The following is a 27882-nucleotide window of genomic DNA, read 5'->3' as shown; positions in this document are numbered from 1 at the left end:
CAAGCATCCTTTGGTTGCAATGGGGAAGAAAAACCAACCCAGAACCTCATTTCTCATGAGTGGATGAAAACAGTCAACAATAATACTGTGGGTGGGGGACTGCTATTCCTTGCTGTATACAGACACCTGCTATACACCAAGCAGGCTCGTTTTTACAGCTCCCTAAAGTTCACATCCTTTGACTCCCTCTGCACCAGAAAGCAGATATAAGGGGCATCAATTCCCCCTTTCTAGCTCAGCTTTCCCCACACTCTGCTAAGTTTAACTGGACTGAAACAACTGGATTACCCTCACACCAGTAGCTTCCCGCATTGCCATTCTAGCACCTTCAGGTCTTACTGATCACAGCAGGGGCAGGCCCAGAGGATGCTGCTCCTTACTTTGCTCCCCAGGCACAGCAAGATGGGCACTTGTCCCCTGCTGCTCACTCACAGTCACAGCAGGCACAGAAGAGTCGTGCCAGAGAAAAGGGGCTGGGGCAGTCCAGGCCACAGTTTTCTGGCGCTGGTAAAGCAGACGCTTACTCTTGGAGCTGCGTTCTGAATGTTTCAGTAAAAGCTGCTGGCCTTCACCTCAGCTGTAGTCTCTGCACTGAAGATTGTTTCTAAAGCACACATCCACCACAGTAAAATGCAATCTATTTTATTGGTTAATTATATACAGGAGACTTGATATGCACAGTAACATTAGACAAGTTACCTCCACAAAAAGCAAGAGTAAAATCAAAAGTGACAGTCCACTGTAAACAAAACTATACATCCTGTTGGATCTGTCGGGACTGGCTCCAGACCAACTGAAAAGGCACTCCAAGAAAAACAACAGAAGCCAGCTGATGAACGCAGCCTGGATACTTTGTGCACTTCTTCCAGGATGATAATCCAGAGGCACAGCGTGTGGAGACTGAATATCAGGGTGTGATCAAAGACAGACACAGGACATCACATTCTAAGCATGCTACATGTGTTGACATACGAATTTAATTTACTCAAGTCTAATAATCATTAGAGTCCTCACCTCCCTCCAAGCACTGCTCGATGCGAGTTTAGTGTTAACATCAGGACAATTTAAATACAGCCAGCATAAAGGCTGGGACTGCAGCAAAAGCAGTCAGCGCAAGGCATCGCCGGGAGGCTGGGTTTTGCTCAGTCTGGGAAGGCAATCACCAGCCTGGGCCAAGAGCACGGCAGCTGGTGGCAGCTGGAGGACCAGAGGGAGGCAGGGACACGGGGAGGTAGGTGGCTTGTCTGGATTGTCAACATTTAACCAAAGAAAGCATGGCCAGAGCTGGGATTACAGATGTCCCTCTCCCAGCTGTGCCTCCCTGCATCAGCAAGCTCAGCAGCACAGAGGGCACAGCTCTCCACTGGGTGCCAAGGGGGCAGAGCTACAGGCAAGAGTCCCCGCTGCAGACAGCACATTCTGTAAGAGTGCCATCTTCTCTCCTGAACCCCCTCCTCTTCGGGCCTTCCCTTGTGCACCTCTCCCCCAAGCCCCTGATGTTCACGCTGTGATGCTCACGAGCTGCTGGAAGGCAGCTGGGGCACCTGCTAGGCTTCGGGGACTTCAGCCCAGTTTCCTGCTAAGTCAGCGTCACTTCCCTCTGCGCGCTGGAGAAAGCCGTGCGCACCCTCCTGTACAGGGTGGGCAGGGATGACTCTTCGAAAACAGAGGTGTTCACCCACAAGGGAGAAACAATTCAAGGGAGGTTACATGTACAGTGATGCAGAACTGAATTTGTATCGTAAAAGCCACAGCAATTGCATGATCCTAACGTCACCTATCTGATCGTTCCAATCAGAGAATTCACATCTGGTCACTTGAATGCGAAAGGTGGCTAAAAAGCTTCAGTGACAGCAAGATCAGGCCAAGCACAGGCTTTATTTTAGAGAAAGACATAGCAAGAGGTATATGAATTACCTAGTGTCAACACACAAAGCCACTGTACCCTATAATCACGCATCCCTATAACAGCAACAGCTCCAGCTTGTTCCAGAGGCCAAAAGTAGAGGTGTTGGGAACATCGGCTCTGAAACCCTTCAGGGATGAGGTCTCTGCAGCGTAAAGCTTTCAAAATACACACAGCCAACTCCAGCACGTAACTGCTTCACGTTTCTCTGACAAGCACTAAGATGTCCTCGCAGCTTTCCCATAGGGACTGGAAGGGTCTGTCTTCCCCTCTCACAGAGAAACATGACTCCCCAAGGGCACAGAAGATCTTCACTTCGTGACTGATGCAGAGAGAGGGCATCAGTCTACCTGTGACTTCTGCAGCCTGCTACAGACACAACTCCCTCCAAAGACCTGACTGGGGAAGAGCTTAGCCTGTCTCTCATCAGGAGATTGCCACAATTTTTCCATGGAAATAGCTTTACTTCTTTCACCCAGAAGCAAATTTGTTACTGAAAGAAGCTATTTAGAAGCCTGAGCTTGCTTTTAATTCATCTCCTTCTGCTCTATATTTGCACTGCCCAAAGAAAACAAGATGACCAAACAAATACCTGGCGTCATCCACAGGAAGGTTGACTTCAGGTGGTGTAATTCAAGACCCGGCAGGACGCCAGGCAGCGGCAGTAACAGGCTTCCTGCTGCCATTCAGAGGGTGAGCTCTGCTGGTGGTAGCATCAGCACAGCGAAGAATCCACACATACAGGAATGGGCTGTGCTCCGTAAGGCATAAAGGCCAGAGAAACCTCTTCACAAAGATCAGCTTTCCTTACGTAGCTACTCTTAACAGCGCGACTAGTAGCGTCTTTGGAGGGGAAAAAAAACAACAAACTGCTACTGAGTGTGCCCAGACACTTTCATCTCAAAAGCATTCCCTGTTCATGTGGCACATCCTAGTCATCAGCCTGAAAATGGTGTCTGTTTTTCAGTGGCCTTCTGGAAATCTCACCACCTTCCCTTCAGCCAGTTACAGGCGTGAAGAGAGCATCCTGGGCAGAACTGGCTCCAGCTCTGCGCCATATTCTAACTGCACAACGTTCCCTACAACAAGGAGCAGCGTAATAAAAGTGCTAAACCAAAACTGCTCCTTGGAAAACCCAAAGTGTTTTCTGCACATCACCCATCCAGGAAGCTATCCTGTTTTGCCCATGAAATGTGTAAAGCTCATAGCACCAAATGGGAAGTTCTTTACTGCGCTACATGTATCCACCGCTAGCACTCTCAACTCCTGCACTTCCAAGTTAACAAAGTCACAGCATGATTATTAAGACAAAAAGGAGTCATTTGCATTAGGAATATTTTTTATATCAGCCCAAGCTGCTCCAAATTTCACCTGAGAATTAACTGAAGGCTGCTGTAATCCTATCTTTTCTTTCTTCACTTTCCTAAATCTCTCTTTTACAGAAACAAGGTTGTTTTCTTTTTTCATTTCACTCAAGGAACAACCTTTCAGACATGTTAGCCTTTAGTGTCAAGAAATCATTTAGCTCTTGCTTCATTTACAGAATTAGTTTTAGTAAGCCAGAAGTCTAGCTCTAGATCCATCCAACATGAAATCAATATGGGTTCATTGGTATATTTAAAATCTTTTTGCCCCGTGAATACACAATTCTTGTTCTGCATCTACTCCATATATTTCCATGATTGGGAAGTGAAAGCAGCCAAACTGAAATGTTATCACTTGAAGCTGAGTAAAACCACTGGATGTATCAGAAGACTAGCAACACTCGTCTTACTCTGATGGGCTTGGAGGACAGACTCACCTAGACCCCCTGAAGCACTGGGGTCAAGGTACTCTCTTGCCAGGACAGACCTGAGTGTGTCTGATGTGCAGCACCAAGTCTTCCTCAGAGGCTGAGTCCTATGGAACTCTGCATTAGAAGGTGCCATTGGCCCCAAAAGCCACAATGCCAGGAAGATCTCCTCCCCTGGCATTATGTACATATTAAAAAAAAAAAAATTAAAATAGCCATTCACACATGTAGGCTCCATTGGAAACTCTGATCTTTACCTACTGTTCATAAAACCTTCACAGATGTGCATTTACAATTTAAAAACAAAACGTTTAAAAAAAAGGAAGAAACTCTACATTTCTGTCAGCCAACTAATTTCAATCATGGCATAACCTAAGACTAAAGCAAATCCTAGCCAACGGCTACCACGGGACCCTCAAGAGTCAACCCAGCTGCCAGTCTGCAGCATGGGGGAGCAGCATATTCCAGCTCCTCACATCCCTGCACCCCAGCTACGAACTTGTGGTGAACTCCAGTTGATTTTCTTTGTATCTTTTCTTTCAGCTTAGGAATGATCCAGTCTTCATGATGGCTGCATTTCAAGAGAGCAGTGGGATGGAGGGGCATCTGGGCAGCGTCCAGTGTTAATGGCAGTGCTCAGTGATATCCACAACAACTGCCTTTTTCCAGCTGAAGAAGAAATAGCCCATCCCTGCCCCTGCTGCCACAGCTATGCAGAGGTATCCGTTGTACGTCATGAAGATCAGCATAAGGAAGTAACTGACCACGACTTGAATGATGTGCAGTACTGTCTGCAGGAGGTGAGGGAAGCTCAGCATCTGCTGCCTGACAACACAAAACCCAAAAAACAGTCAGCATCTGTGAGAGGCAGATGGGAAAATGCACATTCCTTACAAGAAAACAAAGCTCAGGCTGATGAGATGCCAAGGTGGGCATGAAATGGCAGAGGAGATAAAGTAGGCTGGACATAAACTTTTGCATGCATTTGTCATTTGGAACTGTTTTTCCCCACAGAGCTGACTGACAGTGAATGAAATACAGTACTTGCTGGGAAGACAAAAGTTTTAGATGAGAAATAAAACTAAAGTTTATTTTAACCCCATTAATAAGCAGAATGGCCTTTTTTTTTCTTTCCTTTTTTTTTTTTTTTCCTCTGAGAAGAGGCTTTGACTAGCTGTCAACAGGATGATTCTAAGGACTTTGTGTCAGGGTGGCTGGAAATAATGCCCAAATTCTGTTTCTGGGAGCTGCCCAGATGTGTTCTTTACTGCTTTGGAAAGAAATAATAACAATAAAAGCTCATCTGCCTCCTTGCTGCTTTCCCTCTTTTGTCCTCCATCCTGAAGGCTGGCCAAGTGATTCAACTGTCAAGCAGTGTCCAAGACTGCAATTAATATACTTTACAAAGAGTTATACTGGCTGGAGAAAGTTTATTCTGTCCCAATTTTTGCCTTTCTCAGGTGCTGAAGAGATTTGTCTCATAATGAAGCGAGATTCTTACCCAACAGTTTTGTGTGTCTCCATCAAGATAGTGCCATTGGGACCTGGCACTGGCATGGAGTTGTAGCGAATGCTGACTTGGGATTTACGAAGCAGACATTCTCGGGCAATCTTAAGGCCTTCATAAAACATGGCTAGGAAGAAGACGGCCACAAAAGCACCAGCCATTTCTGACAAAAGAGGAAATGTTATTCTATCTGTGGAACACAAGATATTTGCTTTAAAACATGTCAGAAGAGACATCGTGTGATTTAACAACGCCACACTGCATGGCCTACAGCAGGGCACTTGTGCACACACATACAGGCGGTAAATGTGAATTTAACTCAGACACCAACTGGAATTTCATACATGAAATGAAACCATCAGTCACTTAACTAGTAAGACTAGTAAAACTCAAACTACATGAACATCTTCCTCTTTCTTTCACCCCACAGATGCCATTTAAAACAGATTTGCATCTGCCGTGGCTGGATATTTTGGGCGTAATAAAAGGTAATAGCAGCAACATTCATCAACCACAAACATTTTATTTGGAATGGACGAGACAGCGTTACTAACCTCCAGCAGTATTGATTGTAAGTCCAGAAAACAGCAATGGCACATTCTCATAGCTGAAGTGGAAAGTCATTGCCTGTCCAAGACATAAAGAACATCAAAATGAGCCTGAATAGTCCATGCTGAGATGGAGCTCACAAAAGACTTATCAAAGGCTGTTGTATTATACCAAGAATTTAGATCATTTCAGTCGGTCACAAGATAGACTCAAAAAACCTCTTTAGTTGATCTAGTTTAACAGACACAAGCTAGCCATGGCTGAAGATGCTCCAGTTTCCATCTCTAGCTCTTTTAGGTAGTGCCCCTAGTCAAAAGGCTTATTCCTTCAAGGTCCCTGCAGAGGAAAAGTGCCTTCTCTTTGCTTTTGGAGCTCGTTTTCTCCTCAGCATCAGTATCAGTAGTAGTCAGGGACTGGGGATGTCTCTGTGGAGCTCACCCTTGTCTCCCCGTGACTACTCATGGGTTGGGGTACAGGGCACTTACTTCTCCTTCCCAACCTCGTATGAGCTCACACGGGGAAGGGCTTGTATAGCTGAATCCTCTGGCCCAATCCTGCACTGTGCCAGCATGCTATTGTTTCCCTACAGAACCCCCTAATACTCTATGGGAGAAGGAGAGGCCTAAATACATGTACAATAACTAGTATTATACAGAGAGAAGGACCAGAGCTCCCCCTGGGTGAAAACAAGGGCTTCTGGACCTAGACAGTGAATGCTGTGGGAAGGGGAGACACCAGTGATCCCAGCTCAGTTGCAGTACATGTCATCTTCCCATCCAGGTAAGCACATTGCAGCTTCGCATGTTTTGAGCACAACAAACATTCATGGCCCCAGAGCAGAGTGACTATAAAACACCAGTTTTTAAAATTAATTTAGTATCTTTACATCTAAGCCAAAAACCCCACAAATCAAAGAGTGTTACAGCCTAATTCCGTAAACCACAGCTGAAACAGGTATTGATACTTGGTGCAAGTGAGGAATGGGAATATGCATTCATTAGCATGTGTCCAGTTTATTATCCAGGATGCTTTACGTATTTACTTCCTTCCCTGACCATTGTATGAGCAATGTCAACTCAAAATGTCGTGCACTTAATCAGACTTCTCAGCTGCAGGATAAGGCATGGTCCTGTAATTATCCGTTAAGATAAGCAACTGACACTTGTAAAGAAATGGTAATTATACAGAAAGTAACAGATTGGAGAATGTCACTACTTAGCTGTAAGATTATATGAAGAGCTTCATGAGGAGCTCTTGAGACCCTTTTCCAGAGATGTCATCAGTGGTGATGCAGGACTGTAAGCTCCACCGGCACTCCTGGGCTCTGTACAGGGCCATGTTCAGAAGGGGAAGGGCTCTCTAATCCTCTCCTCTCCTGCTGTGATACTGTTTGCAATAGAAGTAGCAGCAGTGCTGCTATTTGGGGCGTATGGCTGCCAGGCAAACGTTAACTGAAGGCTTACAAAATGCATTTCTGAGTACATCCCCATTTTGGATTGAAATGCACACTCTCCCCTCCCTTAAAAGCTTAAGCTATATTTTAATAATCTCAAACTCACTCCAAAAGTATTTAGACAAGGGAGGAAGAGCTGATAAAGGCCCTAGAAGAAGGCTACACACAATGACACAGATCCTACGGTCATCATGGACACTACAAAGCTTCAGTGATGCCAGCGTGCACAAGCCTGAACTTGCTTAAATCAAAGCCAGCTGGAGCAGCAGGACTCAGGACCAGCCCACCCTTACTGCCAGTGTGGCAAAGAGCCCTGGTAGCAGTTTGCTCCCCAAACCCAGCGCGTGCCTAAAGTTCAGGAGAAAAAGGGCACAGAGTTTGCTTGCCTGCAGGTCAGCACAACCCACTGTAATAGCGTGCAATCCTCTCAGTGCCCGTTACGGTTTTAGCTAACAACCCAGGCAAACTGCATCCACCTCTTTTTCTTGCAGGAAAATGCCCACTTTGAATTTCGGCCTTTAGCTTGCCAGAGAGCTGACACCAGGCTGGCTGCTAGAAAGGTTTTTGCAGGGAAGACCACTTTGCCATAGGATCCCCAGCTCTGAAATACATTGCATGTTGCTTATCACCTCCTACCACTCTCACCACAGGAGAGCATAGTAGGGCCTGGGTTTAACTGGATTGATTCATGCCTTCTAAAGCTAAGCTAAATTTCCAGTTCTGAAGACCACAGTCTTCAAGATGACAAGTTACTCTGAACCACAGACAAGGAAAAACACTCCAGTTCATGCTGACTGTGCTACTTACCATCATCATCATCCCAGATCCATGATCATGTCCCGAGGCTGCTGTAGTGTGGTGATGATCAGGATGCATGGTTGGCGACATGGAGCTGTTCATGTGGCAATCGTGAGACATCTTTACTACAGAGATAATCAAAAAGACACGTGGAAAAATGAGACAAAGGGGAAAAATTATATGAAGCACTTTTCTAAACACAGGACGGTTTCTCTACTGCTGCTGCAAGAGAAAATACTCAAAGCCGCCAAGGTATCGCCTGAGAATAACTGTCTCTGGATAAACTTCTGGAGCATCCTCATGGTCCTGCACTCTGACTGCAAAGAACATATAGCAAAGCAAGCAGGAACATTTAAAGGAGGTGTGTCCCTCTCAGCTTTACATCATCCTGTTGCTGCACCGTCCTCAACATTCTTGCCAGAAGGGCAGCCTAATGTGATTGAGGTAGCACATGGAGACAAGTGCTCAGCATAAAGGAACATTTCTTATCTGTAAGAGGAAAAAGTCTCTTCTCAATTGCAGTCATGCAAGAGGCAAAAATATCTGGTGCCCCTTTTTAAATTGCATATACTAAAGGATCAGATTACAGTATTTCTCTTAATTGACAGTTATGCATTTTATTGGGAACATGTTTAACCAAGAAACGACGTTAGGTGGTACAAGACCTATCGCCAGGCAAAGGTCTGCAATAGCCACAGGCAATCCAATTTCATTTCCATGAGCTTTACTTTGTCACATCTCCCCTCTAATCACATTACACACAATGAGAAAAACATTGAGAAGGCTGCCAGTCTAAATCCCTAATCAGGTTACTGAAAGTGAGGTACGTCTGGCCATGCCACGTTAAAAATAAAAATGCACCTAGTGGTTAGATGTGCCCAAGGCCTCTGCACTCTGCACCCAGCACAACCTGGGATGGAACCAGAAACAATTCTTGGTGTGCACTAAAAGTTCACCAAGTGGAAACAGCAACAGGAGTGAAAACAACCCGGGAATACCAGTCAGTCCTGAAACAACAGGATTCATCAGAGTGATGATCCCGGCAAAGACAACCCCAGCATAGTCCAGGTGAGATACCACTGAAGATAAACACTGATGCTGCTGTGCTAGATCCTGCCTGGAGCACTCTGTACCCTCCTGGTCCAGTCCACAAGTAAAATAAAGTGAAATCAAATCAAAATACAGACACTTTATCTGATTAAATTATTTAAAAAAAAAAAAGAGAAGAGGAGGACTTCCTGCTAGATAAATCATCAGGAACGTTTATAACAGAGAAAAGAGCTTAAAAAGCTCTAAAAAACTAAACTAACTATTTTAGTTTAACAGATAGGTGTGAATATATTTAGACCGGAAATCAGAAGTGAAACTCTAGAAAAGCTCTCCAAGCTGAAAGCAGAACTAGCACGCAAACACCCAAACAGCAACCAGCTGATGGCGGAGCTGGTTCGGTCTGTGACAGCGACCTTATGGCAGAGCTGTGCAGGGACCACTGGTGGCTCGGGACATGACGGTCGGTGTGTCCCTGTGGACACCAGTGACAGGAGGTGGTCTCAGAAGGCTTTGGAGTTAAAGCAGAAGGGCAATGAGAGAAGTTAAAGACTTGTGGGAGATAAGGAAGCTAAGTTAGCAGTGCTGGGGAGGAAAGCAAGAGAAAGAATTAAAACTCCTTGCAAACGCTGAAATTGTGAATGCGAGTAAGCACCCGTATGCACTCCAGTCAGCTGGTATTAGCCATACCACCAACACACAGCTCAGGTGTTTTCTGCTTCTCTGTGCAGAGAAAGTCTGCAGCATACCTCTCACTGCATCAGACTCCTTCACAATAACTTGCTTGGAAAATAACTCATAGTATAAGCTACTGGCACTGGCTAAAAGCAGAATGTATTCCCTGCCCATAGTTCTAGTATTTCGTGGCTATTCCACTTACCTCCCCTCCAATCTGTGCTTAGTATAAATACTGAGACCAGAAAAAGAGCTCCAAAAAATGTTCAGGGAAGAAAAAAAAAAAAAAAGAGAGAGAGACTAATGCAAGAAGCAGCTCACCTGACACGGACAGGCATTACTGAAGGAAGCCTGCAGAGCAAATAGAGTGATTTTCACATAGTATAGCTTTAAAGCTCACTGTTTCTGAGAGTAAATGTTCAAGAGCTAGAACTGAAGTTCCAAAATACAAACACTTGGAAAGGAATCCTCTGCCAAGACGCACAAGCTTTAAAATATCTTTTGCAGCAGAGAAGGAAGAGCAGCCAAGGTGGTTTATACCATGGGAGCAAAGATAAGCGTGCCACAAGAGGAATGAAGTAATGTAAGAACCGCCCCTCTCCCCTGGCCAAAATCTCATCTCCTCCTCCTTTTAGTTGACTGATCCATAACTTTTGCTCTGGCGTTCTCACCAGTGACCGCAGCCCAATCTCACCACTCATTCACTTCAGAACATTACGCTGCCACCAGACTCCGCAGGTCCCAGTGCACTCCACGGAAGCCCTGGCTCTTTACCAGGTCAAAACTCCCTTCGTGGTTGGTTTGGGGCCAATTTTTCACTGATTTACTGCCACCGGTCTTCACAAAGAGTGAAATAGCGTATGTCTTCTCTAGGTATTTACAGTGTATTACCCTTGCAAACAACAAGGCCAGTACTTCAAGCAGCTGCACGTGGCTGGGCAGCTGTCGCACGACGTACGGAGCGTGCTGGCTGCTCACCTGCGTGGCTCCTTGCCCCCAGTCCCCCCGGTGCTCTGACACCGAGCCCGCCCCCCACCGCAGTTACCCAACACTGAAAGATGTTTTGTGAGATCCTGAAAAGCGTGGGGGATTAAGTTACTCAAGAGAAAATAGCCAAGACTGACCCTTCAGCCGTCTTTCTGTTACTAAAGATAACCAATGCGCGGACACAACGCTGTTTAAAAATAAATCACTTCCAGCAGAACAACCTGGTACAGTAAGTCTCTGAGTTTTACACCTTAGCAGGTCTATTTACCCTTGTCTCAGGGTAAAAAGCAGTATCTGGACAGCGGGAGCAATAGATTAATGCTAATATTTCAAGCTGCAAATCTCTGGTTTGCTTTTGCAGGCTCCAAGAAACAAGCTGACTGACACAAGCTGTGCCTGTCACGAAAAGAAGGTCACCATTTTTAACAAGCCTGGTGCCATACCTAGGAAAAAAACAAACACACCCTGGTTTCTGTTACAGCAAACTCTCTAAATAGGTTTAGCCTTGAACAAACCCGGCATTTCAGCAGCAGGTATTTTTGTCTGAATGGGTGACTTGATCTCCCAACCGGTGCCTGCTCCACATGTTTGCACAGAGGGAAAGAGAGGCGCTGGGGCGCGTTCCTGAGCACGCCCTGGGCAGGGGACCAGGAACAGACAGCGGCTGCACCAGGCTCCGGCACTGCTCGGTGTTTGCACACCTGAAGACCTCTCGGTGTACCTGCCTCCACGCTGCTCTGTTACCAGGGACGCACACATACAAGGATTTTTTTTTCCCCTCTGCAGTAACCTACCACATAAGAAAACAAATAGGGTGGAACGGGGAAGAGGAATGAGGAAGTTCTTTCCGGGGCTTGATTCTTTCCCTCGAGGTGCTGCCGTCCCAGGTCAGAAAAGCCACAGCCTCCATTTCACGACCCCTTAAATTCTTAGGGAAAACAGCAAGGCCCAGAGCTACGTGCAGCACCGCTCTTGCTTCAAGCTGTCATCTCAGAGCAGGACGGAGCTCAGCACACAGGCAGGCTCTGTTCGCACAGGGGTTTGTACCCCTCCACTGCAGTGCCGCTGGGGCAGCTCAGCAAACCAGGCTGGTTCCGGGGAATCACAGAAACCTACAGGCAGGAACAGGACCTGGCAACAACAAACTGTTAGCTCAGGGTCAGCACTGGGATTCACTTTCTCCCTCTGCCAACATTTCACCAGCGCTGCCTCACCTCACGCACAGAGGGAAGCTATGGCAGTGACTCCGGGGCACGCAGAAGGGAAGGAAGACAGGTATCTTGTGCCAGTGCACAACAGAAAGAGTGGGAAAAGGAGCGGAACCTGGTGAGAAGCCAAACACAAAGCAGGCTTCTCAAGCAGATCTCAGCCACAAGCCGTTATAACCTCTACAATAGTTTCTCAATCTCTTGTGGCTCTGCTCTGGAAACAGTTAATCCAGAATCCTGTCAATTCATAGGAAATCATGGTTTTCTGCGGCAAACAGCTTCCAGACACCCAAGGGAGACACACCTTTTCATACAGAGGACACACGGCAACATACAGGATACACGAACAGGACAGGCTATGGGAAGGAAGGATCTGCCAAGCTCCCAGAAAGCGCTGTGCACGTCAGCTCAGTCTGAAACGCGGAGCATGAACAGAGCTTCCTCAGTCACATTCAAAAGGAACGAAGCCACTTTCCAAACCAGAAGTCTAACAGGATTAATGACGGAGCCCTGAATGAACACCCCTTCCAGCAGCAAACTCTTCCCTTCAAAACAGTGCCCCATCTTTCCCATGCCAGTTCTGAAAAAGCAAGAAATAAAACTAATTCCCCTGATTTTGCCCAAAAGCCTTAAAATACACCTCTTCAGTTTTCTTTACACTAATTATTTGTTCAACAGAGGCTGCTCTGGCTGCTGTGACCCAGCGCAGCAAGCACACCAGCCCTGCCTACAGGGCTAGCTCCTGCACGGCACCCCCGGATTTCTGCCCGAGCACAGCTGTGTGGTTCTTACCTAAGTGTCTCCAACAGCGTTTCTGATAGCGAGAACAGGGTCAGGGGGTCCTTCTCTCCTCCTGAACAAGAAGTGAAAAACATCTGGTAAGATTTACTGACACTTAAAACGAAAGCACCCGAGAGAAAGCCACGGGAAAAAGATTAAAAACGGCAAGTTGAAAAGGCAAAGGTCTCTTGCTTGCACATCATGTACAGCCCCGTCCTGCATGACACAAAGGAACGCGACATACGAAAGACATGAGTCATGGAAAAGGCAACCCAAATTTCAGTGCTCTACTCACGGCAGTCCAGCTGGCAGACTGTTTGAGTTACACTGGCTCTGAGCTCGTGGCCTCAAGCCCAATCTTTTTTTTTTTTTTTTTTTTTTTTCCTCCCAACTGCTGTAAATGGAGGTGGGATGGGAAGCCGAGCGTCTGCACACGCTCCAGCACCACTCCCTGGCTCCAGCCGTGGTCACCACCAAATGGTCTGAGCTAGTCAGCATAGGACCCGCGCGCTGCTTCTACTTCATTCGGTTTCCTGGCAAACTTGACAACTTTAACTGCTTCCTTTCCAAACTTGTGGACTTAGTGCTCTTCCTCCAAGATCCCAGGCTTAGCTTCAGAGCTGCTTAAAGGGACAGGGGGACAGCCAAGGGACAGCCGAATTCCACCTGTTCCTACTACAAGAGCACCCAGCAATGCCAGCCAGAGCCCTCCCGTGCCAAGCTGTATAGGCACACTTCAAAGATAGGCGGATCGAACAGATCGGTCTTCTGCAATTTACTGCAATGTGCTTTACAAATACACACCGCTGCTCTCCAAAGCCAAAACTCCCCTCGGAGCTCTCCTAGTTGCAGTTTCAGCAACCCCAGGCTGAACTCGGATGCCCGAGGAGGGACTGAGCCCCCACCTCCCACAGCTGCGTTTGACCCCCATACCTCCGAACTGCACGCCTCCTTCCCCTTGCACAACTCCAGCAGAATGAGCTCTTGCTTGTGCATTAAGAATGTAAGCGATGTTCACAAGGTCACAGCAAAAATGTGTGGCTTGGCCTGGAGCCGTGTCACTACCCCAGAGTCCCACCCAGGAGCTTTCACCAGAAGTTTAGGGCTTCCTAAAAGCTCGACACGCTAGAAGGGGTCCAGACAAGGAGCAAGGAAGAGAAGGGAACAGCTTCAGGAGGGGAGCTCCGATATGAAGGTTAGCTTGCCAGGCTGCCTTAGCTTGGATTTCCTGGGTTCTGTCCAGGACAGGAGAAGCTTGCAGATTGAATCAGCGGAGTCAAGCAGAAAGACACTCGCTGCGTGACAGAGCACACCTTCCACCTGTAAGGACCAGGCCCGTGGCCGAGCTGTTGGTGCAGATGGGTTTCATTAGGCTTAGAAGGAAGAAGACAGGCACTCTGGAGGATGTCCAGCTCGAGATACCAGAGGGTGGAGTGGAGGATGTGATGGGCAGAAGAAGAGCTCCACCAGCAGCACACCGCGTGCAGCTTCAAGAGGAGACGGCGCCTGTGCAGCACGACACGCAGAGGCTGGAAGCAGTCAGCAAGGGCGTGAGGAGGGAGATGCAGCAGACTAGCAGCACGTGGAGAGCGGTTCTTCAGCAGCTACCAAGCACAAGTGGAAGAAAGGACTTTTAAAAATAACCTTGGGGGCTGTTAGATTGCAGCGAGGGGAGAAAGCCATGTGGGAGAAGTGATGCTCTGCCACCACCTCCACCAAGGACCCCAGCTGGAACCACTTCAGCACAGCCATGGATGCTGGAGGGGACAGCACAGCACCCAGCACCCCAAAATCACTCCGTTGTTCACGAACCGTGCCTCAGACAGACGGCTTGCCCAGGCTGAGGTGGAACCTTTCTCAGACCACCCCGACAAACTCATTGACTAAGGCAGGTTATGCAGGGAGAGCGAAGCAAAACCTTGTGCCACCCACGCAGGGAGCTTTGAGGGTGAACAATTAATCCAGCGTTCAGCTCAGGCTCTCTGCGTAACAGCCAGATCCCATGGCTGGGGGCAACGATTACGCTCTGCAAGTACATGCCCCTTCCTCAGTGCCTGAGGGGACTCGGGGGGGGTCTTTGCAAAGCCCCCAAAGAGCCATGCCAAAAGTGCAGTCGTTTTGCTGTTTTTATTTTCTCACACTTCATCTGAGCTGCAAAGCTCTATCCTCCAGGGCTCCTGGCTGCCACCATTTGTCTGTTTTTTTCTTTCCAACTCTTAAGTTTCTTTCCCACGTTCCACACTTGTACCAATACCTATTTGTCGCTCTCGTTTTAGGGCTGCTCTTTCCCCAAGAGACAGAGGCTGCACCCTCCTGATGAAGCTGTCACGTTATAGTCCTGCACATCACAAAAACGAGTGGTCCAACGCTGGAGCATGGATTCCCGCTGGGATGCTGGCTCTCACAGACTTCCTGGAGCTGCAAATCAGTTGGCAGCTCAGAGCACCTATATACATCAGTCAACTTTCAATTAAAATTCAGATTAGCAGAAGCTGATGAAGTATCAGCGTTGGTGCTCTGTATTGGACCAAAGCAAGACCCACACATACAGCTAAGGTAAAAACTGACTGCCTTCCCTCAGCATGATCCCTGTTACTGAAGGAGGGGCCACAGCTCTTCCTCTTAACATGGCCCCAGCCACGTCCCTCTCAGGGAGTTTATTTTCATAGCAAACTTGTCTGATCACCTTCTGTTAGAGACCCTGCTTGATCTGCCTCCCTGCAAGGGGAAGGTCAGTCCTAAGCTCTCAGCTTATGCAGACTCCCCAGGAAATCTCTAAATCTTTGAACACACCAAAAAAAAATGATCTGAGGACAAGCTGTTCTTTACAGGACAATGCACCAGACTGCACGAAGCAGAGTATCAGTCCGCCCATGCCATTACTAATGGGCCCAGTGAAGTGGAAGGCAGCAGAAACAATCCTGCATAGCAAAAACACTGACTGTAAAACCCACAACAGTGGAGGAAAGGCTAAGAAATGCTAGCAAGGGATCTGTACAGATGGAGAAAATAACGTTGAGTTAGGCAGCCTGAGCAACAGAGGGACTCCTCTCCAAACGTGTTGCTCAGCCACACCGAAACTGTGAGAGACGGAAAAGCAATAAATGGTGGACAACCACAGGCAGCACGGCAGAACTGAGGAGTCCTTGCCAACGTTCTCCTGGCTGCAGCCTTGCTTCTGCTACCCAAGTCTGCCGGTTACAGCCCCGTTCACGCACCTGGAGCACGCACACCTCGTGTCAGGACCAGCAGTGGTCCTCTGGTGCCTCACAGCGGGCCCCAAGCCCCACCGGGCTGAAGTTCTGCTGGTGCTGGCCACCTCTCAGCCCCATCAGCAGAGCAGGTAAGCTTCCTTCCACTAAGATCACAGCCACGTTTAGCACGAGGCAACAGCACTAATGCCGCCACTCCTTGCTTTGTGCCTTGTTCTCACAAACCTAGGTCAGCGATGCAGGGGGGCGCATCAGCACAGGGAGCAGCAGGAACTCCCCGCACCTACAGGAGAATCCAGGACACACTCTCACACGGACTAACCTGCATTAAGGTTTCTTTTGAACGCAGGACTGCAATCTTAGAGAACTCTCCATGCTGGGCCCAACGTGGGGGTCACCACCTCCACCTGCTCCCCGCCACCCCGCTCTTTGTTGGACACAGGGAAGATCGCCGCCTCTTCAGCACAGCAGCCCCCTGCGGTCCCCTGCGCCGTGCTGCGCGTGAAAACATTTCTGAAGGTGCGCGACAGGCTTTTGGACTCAGGAGACAGCAGCGTGTACATCAGCCTAGACCACAGTCATGCAGCTGAAAATAGAGCATCGTCCTGGCACTGAGAAATGCAAAAGCTTAGGAAGGGCACGACACCGGGAGAGCCGCTGGAGTTGCACTTGGCAGCTCCTGCGAGCACCACAGGATGAAGGCTTGCAAAACACGGTGCAGTACTTGCCTTGTCTACAGGTGCTGCTTTTGCAGACACCGCTGAGCACACATCTGCCCCAAAACGCTGGCTCGAGGGAGCTATTTTTGGGTGATGGACAGATGCTGAAACCATCACAGTGCTGCCGATGGTTGGCAAGCTGTGCACACACGCATGCACGGCTCTTACCCACACAAAGGACAGCCAGGCAGGAGGCAGTGGCAAGTTTTGGAGAAAAAGATGTGAGAAACAGTATAAACTGAAGTATAAACTGAAGCATTCTAGTATACCAGCAACCTTCTACCTTCCTGATAAAGCATGAGTACTTTCAACCTGAGTGATCCCAAATTAATGTGGAGCCCCTGGTGGGACAGTTTAAAGGATCTGAGCACATCCCAGCCTTGGCCTTCTTTGGCAACCCCAGCCAGCAGGACTACTATAAGCTGAGCAAATCAAAAGTGCAGCTCAGGAAACAAAGCCCGGCCACCTTGGCCCAGAGCCGCTCACCCACTGACCAGAAGCAGGGGCCAGGGACAGAGCTGTCAGCGGCGCGTTGTTTTTTCACTGCTAACACACGCCAACAAATATCTCAGTCGGCATTCAGAAAAGGGGAGATGCTGCACCAGCGGGCGGCGACTCGGTGACAAAGGTGGTGCCAATTAAAGGCAGCCAGAACCTCTTCAGTAGTTCAAAATCTGTCTGCTCACCTCTGAGGGCGCCGAGCCTTCCCCTTCCCTCATGGTACCGCTCCAGCCCTGGCAGAGCCACAGCACCTCCGGCCAGCTCAAAGCGAGGAGGTGCAGGTGCCGTCAGGTGCCAGCAGAGCTTCTGCACCCCTCCCGAGCAGCTTCTTCCTTTCTGTACGCAGGCAGCACTGACCCACACCCATTTCCATTTCTCTATTTCTTCCATCACCGACCTTTCATGTTCTGTATTTGCTCTGCACTGTTTATTCCTCTCCTTTTTGCCAAGCTGCGCAAGGCAGTCGCCCCCGTTTTCTGGTCCCCAAGAGCAGAGACGTGCCCGGAGAACAGCAGGAACATGCCCCCAAGAGCAGAGACGTGCCTGAGACCGAGGCACCTCACAGACACAGGGCCTGGGGAGTCAGCGCCAGCCCCACGGCTCCCGGAGCAGGGCAGCCGCCTTACCAAGGCTGTCTCGCTCATCTGGGTGTGCTACGGGATCACAAGTGCCAAAAACTGACAGAGGATGCTACGTTACCATTTCTTCATAAAACTGCCAGGCTAAAGGGCTCCTCCACCAGGCTTCCTTATAGCCAGCACGGGCACCAGCGCTGAGCTAGTACCAACAAGTTTCCATCAAAGGCCGTTCCTAGGAGGCATCTGCCGAAGAACCTCTTCAGCACTCCCTGTGCATGCCAAAGACTTCTGAAGCAATTATCCCGAGACTGCAGTCTGGCAGGGCACTTTATCACAGCTCCATCTCTCCTCCTCAGATCATCAAGGCTACGAAACAGCAGCGCAGAAACGCGTCCCCATCTCACAAAACGCCCAACACCCAGGGAACAGAAACCTGGAGGCCTCCCCTCGCCCCAGGGACCGAGCTGTGTTTAAGCAGAGAGAAGGCAGAGAGGTTAAATCCCAGTGGTTTAACAGGCCTTGGTGGGACGCCAGCATAGCTGAGCGCACTCTCACTGTGCCTGACGTTCAGGCAGGACCCTTCTGCTAGAAACTTCTCGGTGCCTGCTGTCAGCCCAAGCGAGCGGCCCAGCCCTCCTTGGAGCCAGCGGAGGGCAACAAGATGGCAGCGGGGAAGAAGAAAGAAGAGAGGTGCCACATGACCCGCACTTTCCAACATTGCACAACTTCTTGAATAAATAGACACTTCCTTATCCTCGGCAGCGGTTTCTGCAGAGATGTTACACAACCGAGCACGGCAATGGTGAGCAGTGAGATGCGATCCACGCGGCTTGAGAGCCGGACACATCCTGCCGCTTCGCCCCGTGCTGAGGGACTGAAGCAGGGCCCGAGCCTCGCGATACACTTCAAACACTTTTTAATCTAAAAAACCACAATCTATATTTGAAAACTTATTCTGACAGAGATATTAGATAACTTCTGCTTCCCGAACCCAGCTCTGAAGAAGCTGACATTCAATCCCTCTTCCTATTTTATACGTCCTAATCAAGGACAGCTTCTAGCATGGATTCTTCTATTTACAAGAGACTTTTTTTTTTTTTTATTTAATGATGGCAAAACTCACGTCTGAAAAAATAAATAATAAAAAAACCTTTTGTGTGCAACTTTCTCTCTTGTGTTCACTAATTTAGCAATCAGATTCCTGCAGGTTCATGCCACCTGCAGCACTGGTATGTATGAAAAGGAGAGAGCTTGCCTCACACAAAAAGGGTGTTGCTGCCCAGAGGGTAAGGAATTGTATCATTGTGACCATTCAGTGGCCACACGCGGATGCAATCAGTCCCTAACAAACACTGGACAAGGTACTGCTTGCAAGCTGATATCTGATAAAGCACTGCTACATGGTTTGCTGAAGTGGGAATACACACACCAGTATAAACACTATTAGCAGCTCTGACCAGACCCAGCTAAAATGGTGCCTTCTAGTCTTAAATCCTGTACAATTGTAAAATAATTTCAGGAGACACACAATGAAACTAGGAGCCAGCAAGCACATTCTCAAGTAAGCAAGCAAAATTTTCTGCAGTTGCAAAAATGCCGTGTGACTCAACATGCCCTAAAAGTGCACTAGCTGGCCTTTAATACAGGTGAAAGATTACAGATTTATCTAGCGAGATCATAAATACCTTTGTCTCATGCAGACAGAACTAATGCACAAGGTAATAAAACGAACAGCATCATAAAAGGAAGCCAAAAGTCCATCAACGCAATTCAGAAGATTCACAGATCTTCCTCTACTTGACCTTACTGTTCCTGATGAGACATCAGGAGCACCTATGGTTGAATTTTTTCATCACAGAACTGCTGAGGCCTAGGAGACCTTCTGAGATCATCTCATCTAACTTCCCTGCTCAGCTAGAGCAGCTTGCCTGGTCAGCACCTCATCACCACCTAGGCGCTACAGCTACGTGTGTCGTTTAATGCCCTGTACATGCCAAGGACTTAGCAGGTCTCGCAGAGATGGAGAGGAGCTGCTGCATGCTCTGGAGAGCAAAGGCTCTCTGACCGATGGACGTGGATCCAGATCAGCAGTCTAACTAAAAAGCTCCTGTTCCTAAACATTTCGTCCTGGGAATCCTTCGGCAGAAAAATCTTCCCTCCAGTCAACTCAGGCCGTGTCTAAGGCACTGTAGTGGGAACAAAGACACTTATAAGTGAATGGATCAGCTGACAACAACTTAGCCATAGACACAAACCTGCACACACGGAAAACGGGCTTGGTTTTCACCTTTGGATATTTTTCACCATCACAGCCCGTCTTAGGCCTGAAAGAGCCAGCAGCCATACAAGTTCTAAATTGACTTTCAGGCTATGTTTTGAGAATCTGGACAAGAAGAAAAGCACGCTCCAGAAGTCCTCATTAATCCAGTTTTAGGAACCCATTCCACACATATGATATGAGATATACCCATGTAAGCAATTCATACTTGTTTTTCCATCTCCAGTACACTCATCGCAGGGCAACACCTTCACTGAGCATTAGCTTCTACCACATGTGAAAGCTTCCTTGAATAGAAATCCCAGGAGCACATTTCACCCTAATTTCTCCTCCCTTTCTTCTCGTACTTAAATGGCTGTTTGCCTCCAGTTGCTCCTCAGGTGCGTGTCTGTACGTAGACACAGCATTTTAAGGTGGCCACTCAGCCGTCCACCTCCCCTGGAGCCATCATGCTGCAGCCTGTGCCAGACCTTGCCGCAACAGCCACGTGTGGTTGATGTCAGCTCACACGGGAACATGCTTGGGTTTCCGAGTCCTGGTCTGGCATGTCAGGGTCACCTTTTAAACACAGGCTTTTCACTAAACAACTAATAGTTTGCAAAACAGACTTTTAGAAAAATATTTAGTTTTCCCTGCTTACAGAAGTGCAACGCATGCCTGCTTGTTTCTCTCTGTGTCACCATCTATGACTCTGCCTCCAAACTAAAGCTCACTCTACCAGAGCCTAGGAACAAATTATTTGGGGTTTCAATTGTCCAAAACACTGGTTTGTTTTGAGAAGCCTGAAGCTGTTTTTCAGCAAAATGCAAGGTGGAATATATGTCACCATCAGCAAAATCCATGCTACTATGCTTTTAATTAAGCCCAGGACGTCGATCTCTGATTCGGCAGATGGTTAAGACCAAAATATACATCTCCAGAGGCACTTTCCTACTCTTGCTCTCTCATCTCAGATACAAGCAAGAAGATGGAACATGTGACGTGCAAACAGTCACGCCAATCCTTGTAAGAGTTAGGGAAACAGATTCATAGCCCTAGTCCATAGAACAGAGCACCTCTACATTTTCACTTTGGGGGATGCAAAAATACAATCCCACCTTGAAGCTTTGTCACCTCAGCAGGGGAAAAGATCTGCGATATCAAGAAACAGGAAAGGGCCGTCAAACCAAGCCATGCTCTGGGAAAGGACTTGCCTTTGGAAGAGTCAAGTAGTCTTGGTCTCATGACACTCTTCTGACAGGATTACCTCTAGGGTGTAGAAAGCTAGAAGTACTAGCGATCAACAGATTTTTGATCCTAGCTCTGAGTGACAATAAACCACCCTGGGAATAAGCCTTAACACTGCCTTTTTCATCGAGCTCTCAAATCCTTGGGCTGCCACAGAGCTGCTAATCCAAAGTAGAAATGATTCAGAGCTTAAAAAAAAAGAATCTGAGTACTTACTATCCCAGGGACAGATTTTCCATCTACTGCCGCCAGGAGAGCAGTCTTCTCCAAATGGGCTACAATCCTGAGACGGATCAAAGTTTTCAAACTTTCAGATAACGCTGACAAGCAGAATGCATATCATTATCTACAAAAAGGCTAATCATTAACTACTGCTCGGATTTAACTATGATCACTTTTACTCCGCTTTAAACCTGTTTATTGCCTGACCCACAGCCAATTTCAAGCCAGACCTATTACCTGCAATCTAGTCAGCAGGGAATTCAGCTTCTCCTACGTAGGCAAAACCAGGGATAAAGGCTGAAGCAGCAGGGATTTGGGCTACATTCTACTCTGCGTGAAACCATCTCTCATAAAATATTGACAATCCCTATTGTTACAGCCACAGATTTCATATGACCCAAGATAAATATTTACTGCTCAGCCTATGCAGCCCACAGAAGGCAGAAGTCAATCATGTCAGGACCAGATGAAGGGCTGGGATGCTCACAGAAAGCTCCACAATAGCTAAAGTAACTCCCGAGTTTTCCTCACAAGACCTTTGCAAAAATGCACCGAGATTTTAGAACTCTGCCCTTCTAAGACTGACTAAATGTGCTGTAGAGATGCTTTTCAAACACACTGCACAAAACACGTTTCAGATTTTAATTTGTCAGAGAAATTAGTGCTTTGCTTGCTTTTGGATATCGTAACAGAACAAGCTTAGGTTCATTTAGTAGCTATTCCACAAAGAAGAAATGTGAAGTTTTCAGGGGTATAGGTCAGTTTCTAGGGGTTTAGAGGGGTGGCAAAAGATGACAATGAGGCAGATACATGACAAAATGTGCAGAAAGTCTCCGATGACATGTCCTAGTCAGATACTGACTCTCTGACCTCTCTGATTAGTAGTTGGCATCAGCAATTGCGATGGAAGAATAAATGTGACAAAGAAGAAAAAGTTCAAGGAGCTCTACTGGGCTCTGCAATACAAATGCCTGTATTGTAGGCACAGTGGTTTCAAGAGCTGCATGAAAAGGAATCAGCTGGCAAGCAGTGCACATGATCCTACAGTGGTGATGCACTGGAAAGTTTTACTTAATTCAGCAAACTAAGGAAAGTTCTATGACTGCCAAAAGGCGTTTTTAAGCTATTTTGTATTCTGCCCATTTTGCTTCTCCACTAAAAAAGAGTATTAGACTTTATTATGCACAGAGCAGGATATTTTATAACTAAGGACATCACTTTGCGTTTATGCTCTGTATGAAGAAGGCTACACAGAAATGGCTTTACACGTACAACCAAACACACAGCAGGAACACGAGGAACTCTTTCCTTTAAATCACGTAGGCTTCAGTTTGACAGTTTCTGTAGCTTATTTCTCTGGCCTCCTTCAGTCTCACCTGACATCACCTTAAACATTAAGGTTCAGTACTTCCTTGTGAGATAATGTCTTATCCCAAGTTCATGAGGGCCACCAAAGCTAATGGTAACCTGATTTGTATAAAACTCTCCTGGCAGAGAACCCAGAAATCATGACTCAGTCTCTCATCAAGTCCATTAGACCAGGAGCTCAGATAAACATGGGAGCCATAAAAGAGGCAACCAAGACAACCAGACCAATGCTCTAAGTTGCATTTCGCTTCCATAATATTCCATGGCTGGGTGTGTTCCTCAGGAGCTTGAGCTGCTACTTCCCTTATCACTTTGATGTCCAAAGGTTGACTTACCATATCGGAAAACCCACAGGGTATCTTGCTGCCCTCCTGCGGAGCACTGCACTGACAGCAGCCGCTGGTGTCACGTCCTGAGGGCTGAAGGAGAATGAGCTGGGATCGCCTGCCTGCGGGGAGCATTGCCTTTGAGCCTGCTCCATTTGTTAGTGTTTTTCTTTCCTAAGTAAAGGATGCAAGCTGGAAAACGCAGGCAAGCTGTGACAATACGTTGTCAAATCTCTATAGCACAAAGCCTTTCAGAGCAGGAAAAGTTAACTGAGGTAGTAACTGATTAATCAGATGCCCGGCTCTCAGCACTGTCTCTGTCCAGACACAAGATGGAGAAACCCAGCCGGGAGCTGCGAGGAACTGTCGGGCTGCACCGTGCGCTGAGGCCGGGCACTCAAGACACCAAGCCCGCAACAGGCTGCTCAGCTATCCCACACAGACCGTGTTCAGTGTCTGAAAGAAATCAGACAAGAAGCAGGCCGGGTCACAGGGACAAGCACCTCCTTCAGCAGCCTGAAGCCATTCGCCATGAGGTTCTGCTTTTCAAACAGCTGCTTCTCCAAGCTCACAAAGTAGAAGGCTAGCCAGCAGGCTACCGAGCATCAGCTTGTAAGATGAGGAAGTGCACTGCATCTTGGAGGTGGCCTGAAAGTACCTAATCCTACAAATCCAAGTCCAATTAAATTACCTATAACAAAGAAAAGCCTGTAAGTTTAAGTGTACGCACACCTTCCACCAAGAGGAGACACATTAAGTCTTCCAAAAAGAAAAAAGCTAAGACCGTCAAGCTTTCTCCTAGGCAAGTTAGCCAAAAGATCAGCTCAACATATCAAAAAGCTCATTTTCCAAGCTCATGCTCCTTGAGCACAGGAATGAGATTTGAATCTTTGATCCCTACTGAGCGTGCATGGGAAAAGACGGCTTTGTGAAGCGAAGCAGCCCCTTAAGTCAGAGGAGAGCACTTGGTGCTCTCGCTCTTCGCTGTACAACAGCTGTATCCTCTTCCTGGCGTTCTCCCAGCTTCGCAGGCCCAATATCGGGATGTGCTGAGCATCCAGTAAGAACAGAAGAAGCTCCATCACTTGCAACATTTTGGTCCGTTATCCAGAAATACCACGGTCAGCTATATTAATTTACACCAATATTAGAGCGAACGGATTGTATGCACGTAGACCTTTTTTAAACAGATCATAAATGGCTTCCACAACTGTGGTAAAACAACGACTGTGGGATTTGGTAATTCTATATGCATGCACAGTGAAAGAGCAAAAAAATTTAGATTTAAATTTAAAATATTTTTTCATATAAGCAATTGTTCCAGCTAGCAATCAGTTGCTCAAATGGAAAGGATTCTTGCAGATATGAACTGGTGAGAGAGAGGGAGGAAAAGACATCTTGTGAAATCCTTGCTGAGAAGATGGCAACCACGACTGGGGCAACAGAGAAGGAAAGACATAAGAAAATATTTTATCACAGCCTCCCCCATCTAGATTGGCTTCTAGACCAGAAAAGTCAAGTTCCAGGACCAAAAAATGAAAGGCTTTAGAAAGTTAATTTGTAGTGCAACAAAACAGGAGTTTAATTTGTTTGCAATAACTAGTTCCATTATTCTCTGCATTAGCAGATTCCAGCTTTCAGCTGAAGAAAAGGTTAATGAAAAAATCATTGGTCTCGAGTCCCCTGGGACTTGACTGGGAATATTTCCAGAAACTAGGATTGAAACAAAAGGCAATAGTACTCTGTTAACTAAGATTTGATTTTCTTGAAAAAACAAACAAACAACAACAAAAAAACATTAACTAGATTGAGTCTTTTTCATCCTTCCCTAAGAAAAAGTGCCAAGACTCCCAGCAATTTCCTGGCAGATTCCTGGAGAAGTTCATGCTGGCAGTCTGCTTCAGCTCAACTTTACAAAATTCTGAGGCAGATTACTGCTAACTTTCAGGGTGACCTTCAGTCAACTGTGGAGAAGGCAGGTCTCAGAGACATGAAATTTTCCTGCTGAGCAGAGGAGTCTTTATAGAAAATGCAGAAGCCAAAAAGGAAAGGAGAAAATATTATGTTTTAGTTCAAAGAATAAAAAAAAATTGTCTTCCCTCTGACCTAATGTCTGACTGAAAAACAAGATAGCTGAAAGGAAGCTCCTTAGGGCACTGCCTAAAGACTTACTGTGCGAATACGGCAGGTCTTCTCATTTATTTGTACTAGAAGACTGTAAAAAATTAGTATTCTCAGTGCCTTCCCTTCTCGAGAGTAAAACTCTCATCCAGGGATAGGGTGTCTCACTCATCCAAAACTTGGAAGTTGCTCTGTAGAAGTGGGAGTGAGAGAAGAATCCTTCCAAACCTTTTGGAGAGGAGAGGAGAGGAGAGGAGAGGAGAGGAGAGGGGAGGGGAGGGGAGGGGAGGGGAGGGGAGGGGAGGGGAGGGGAGGGGAGGGGAGGGGAGGGGAGGGGAGGAGAGGAGAGGAGAGGAGAGGAGAGGAGAGGAGAGGAGAGGAGAGGAGAGGAGAGGAGAGGAGAGGAGAGGAGAGGAGAACCTTCTTGTCCTTGCACCACTGCAAGCCAGAATAACTGTCAGGGACCACACCTTTAAAACAAAAAAGCACACATGCAGAAGTGACCTGAAAAGCTTACTTAATTCTTCATCTTTACCGTAGCCTGGAGAAATTATTGTAATTATCCACCTATCTCAAAAGCTGCTCTAGATTAGAAATCCAATAAGAAATAAAAATAATTCTCTGTAACATCCAACAATTGGCAAAATCTCAGTAGAGAACAGCTGTATAAAATTTAGCAGTTCATAAGACAAAGTTGTGTGGGAGTGTACAGCCCCTCTGGGAATATTGTTCTTCTCTATCCGTTTTTTGTTTTTTTTTTTTGGGGGGGGGGAAGCAGGGAGTGAAGTAAAAAATGCATAGTGCAGATTTCAATCTACCTAACAGAAAGCATCACTTTAATTTTGTGACATGCAGCAGAGCTGCCACAGCTGGCTTCAGAAAGGTATTCACGCTGCTCTGAAGCCAACACGCATCTAAACGCTAATATTTACACATCATTCTCAATGCCCCACGTTTTAAGGAAGGCTGAGGAAAAGTAACACATAATCCAAACCTTGCAGAAAGTCTCAGAAAATCTTACATCAGAAGTAGTAAGAATCGGAGCAATTAAATTAAATCCTAACTTAGCCTACACAATCCCGTATTGTTACTCACAAAAATACTGCAGAAGCTTTACTTACTTCAGGCTCTAGCAGAGGCAAGTGAAGATCAAACAGATTAAAAGAAACTAATAAACACTTGTGAAGAGAGTTTAATCCACCCTTGCACAATATACAACACTAGTAAGCATTCTGAAACTTGGTATTTGAGCATGGACAGGAAAATTTGGTCTATGATTGTGAATTTGTGTGCAGCCACAAGCCCACTGGAAGCTCATTTGCTGAAGAGGGCGATGAACAAAGCTTAAATTAAAAGCAAAATGGCAAGTGGTTAAGGATAGGCTTAGAAACGAGGCTTGCCTTAGTGCTGCAGTATGCATTTCTACCAGAGACTTTCCCCCGCTTCGCTGAAATTAAGACTCTGTGCCGAATCCCAGTTTGGGAAAGCACGTTGGATTCTCAGCTCAGCGGCTGTTCGCGGGACAGAAATCCTTGATTGTACCAGAACTGTTATGTTTTACCTTCCTAAGTCTTCCTGATATCTAAATTAAGCCCTGTACTAAAAAAAAATAATAATATATTTTCAACAGGACTTGATAACACCGGTGTTCTTAAGTCACTTGAAAATTAAATGCTAGTGCATCACTAGGCCTTATCCATACAGGCCTTCACTGTTTAAAAAATACATCCTGACTACAAACTTGACAGAAACAAAGGAGGCAAAGCACCAAATTCTCCTTTCACTTCAGAAACACAGGAAGCCCATCCACCTGAAGTTCATGTCCACAGGCCAAGTCCCGATAGGAACGATCCGCTTCTGTTAGCAATTAACACTGAACTATTTATAAGATATCTATCACGTGTGTGTGCGTCTTTTAAATAGAAGCACGGAGTTTGTCCCTTTGCAGGTTTCACTCTAAAATAAGGTCCCTCAACGAGAAGGGTATTTAATGCTCCTGCGGGTCTTCTCCCCTAGAGCTGAAGTGGCCGCCACCCCCGGTCCCGCCGCACTCCCACCACGAACAAAACCCCGTTGGGATCTGGGTTTGGGACACCTGTCTTTGGGGTTTCTGGCGTTGGGGGATCTGGGCTTGGGGGATCTGGGTTTGGGGAATCTGGCTTTGGGGGACCCGGCGCCCTCCGGCCCGCAGCCCCCGGCGCCCCCCGAGCGGCTCCCCAGCGGCGCCGGCAGCCGCAGGGCCCCCAGGGCCGCCGTGTCCGGTCTGCGGGCACCGCCTGGGCGCACACCGGGGCTCGGTGCCCGCTGCAGGGCCCGGTTCGGGCGGCTCCCGCCGCCCCCCCCCGACCCGTACCGCTCCCGTACCGCCCCCACCGGGACCCCCCGGACTCCCCCGGTGGCCCCCGGACCCTGACCGAGCCCCCACCCCAACCCGGGCGGCGGCACCACCGCCCCCTCCGTGGCCCGCCCGCCCCCCTGAGGGGAGCTAAGGGGGGGGGGGGGGAGTGCGCGCTGTCCCCCGCCACTCACCGCGCGACCGCCACGAGGACGCGGCTGCCTCGCCCCCGCCCCCTGCCCGGACTCGTCCGCTAAGCCCCGCCCCTCCCTCTCCCCCTGCCTGCGCTACCG

At 47.6% G+C, this 27882-nt stretch overlaps 1 protein-coding gene across 6 annotated transcripts; it reads right to left on the bottom strand.

Annotated features, from left to right (window-relative positions):
- Positions 1-626: 626 nt before the first annotated feature.
- On the bottom strand, positions 627-27852 carry SLC31A1 (solute carrier family 31 member 1). 6 transcript variants are annotated; one of them, XM_050714615.1, is made up of 7 exons: positions 27784-27826; positions 21434-21500; positions 12715-12775; positions 8015-8130; positions 5760-5832; positions 5200-5368; positions 627-4523 (listed from the first exon to the last, which is right to left on the bottom strand). In XM_050714615.1, the coding sequence occupies exons 4-7, from the start codon at positions 8123-8125 to the stop codon at positions 4322-4324; spliced, it is 555 nt and encodes a 184-aa protein (XP_050570572.1). In that variant the 5' UTR covers positions 8126-8130; positions 12715-12775; positions 21434-21500; positions 27784-27826; the 3' UTR covers positions 627-4321. The 6 variants fall into 6 exon arrangements, with proteins under 6 accessions (XP_050570572.1, XP_050570573.1, XP_035420622.1 ...); XM_050714616.1 differs by lacking the exon at positions 27784-27826 and adding an exon at positions 23143-23325; XM_035564729.2 differs by lacking the exon at positions 21434-21500 and having other exon boundaries at positions 27784-27852.
- Positions 27853-27882: the final 30 nt, after the last annotated feature.

Source organism: Cygnus atratus, chromosome 19 (assembly GCF_013377495.2).
Source record: "Cygnus atratus isolate AKBS03 ecotype Queensland, Australia chromosome 19, CAtr_DNAZoo_HiC_assembly, whole genome shotgun sequence".
NCBI lineage: Eukaryota > Metazoa > Chordata > Aves > Anseriformes > Anatidae > Cygnus > Cygnus atratus.
The sequence above is the reverse complement of the archived record's forward strand: the minus strand, read 5'-3'. Positions and strand labels throughout refer to the sequence as shown.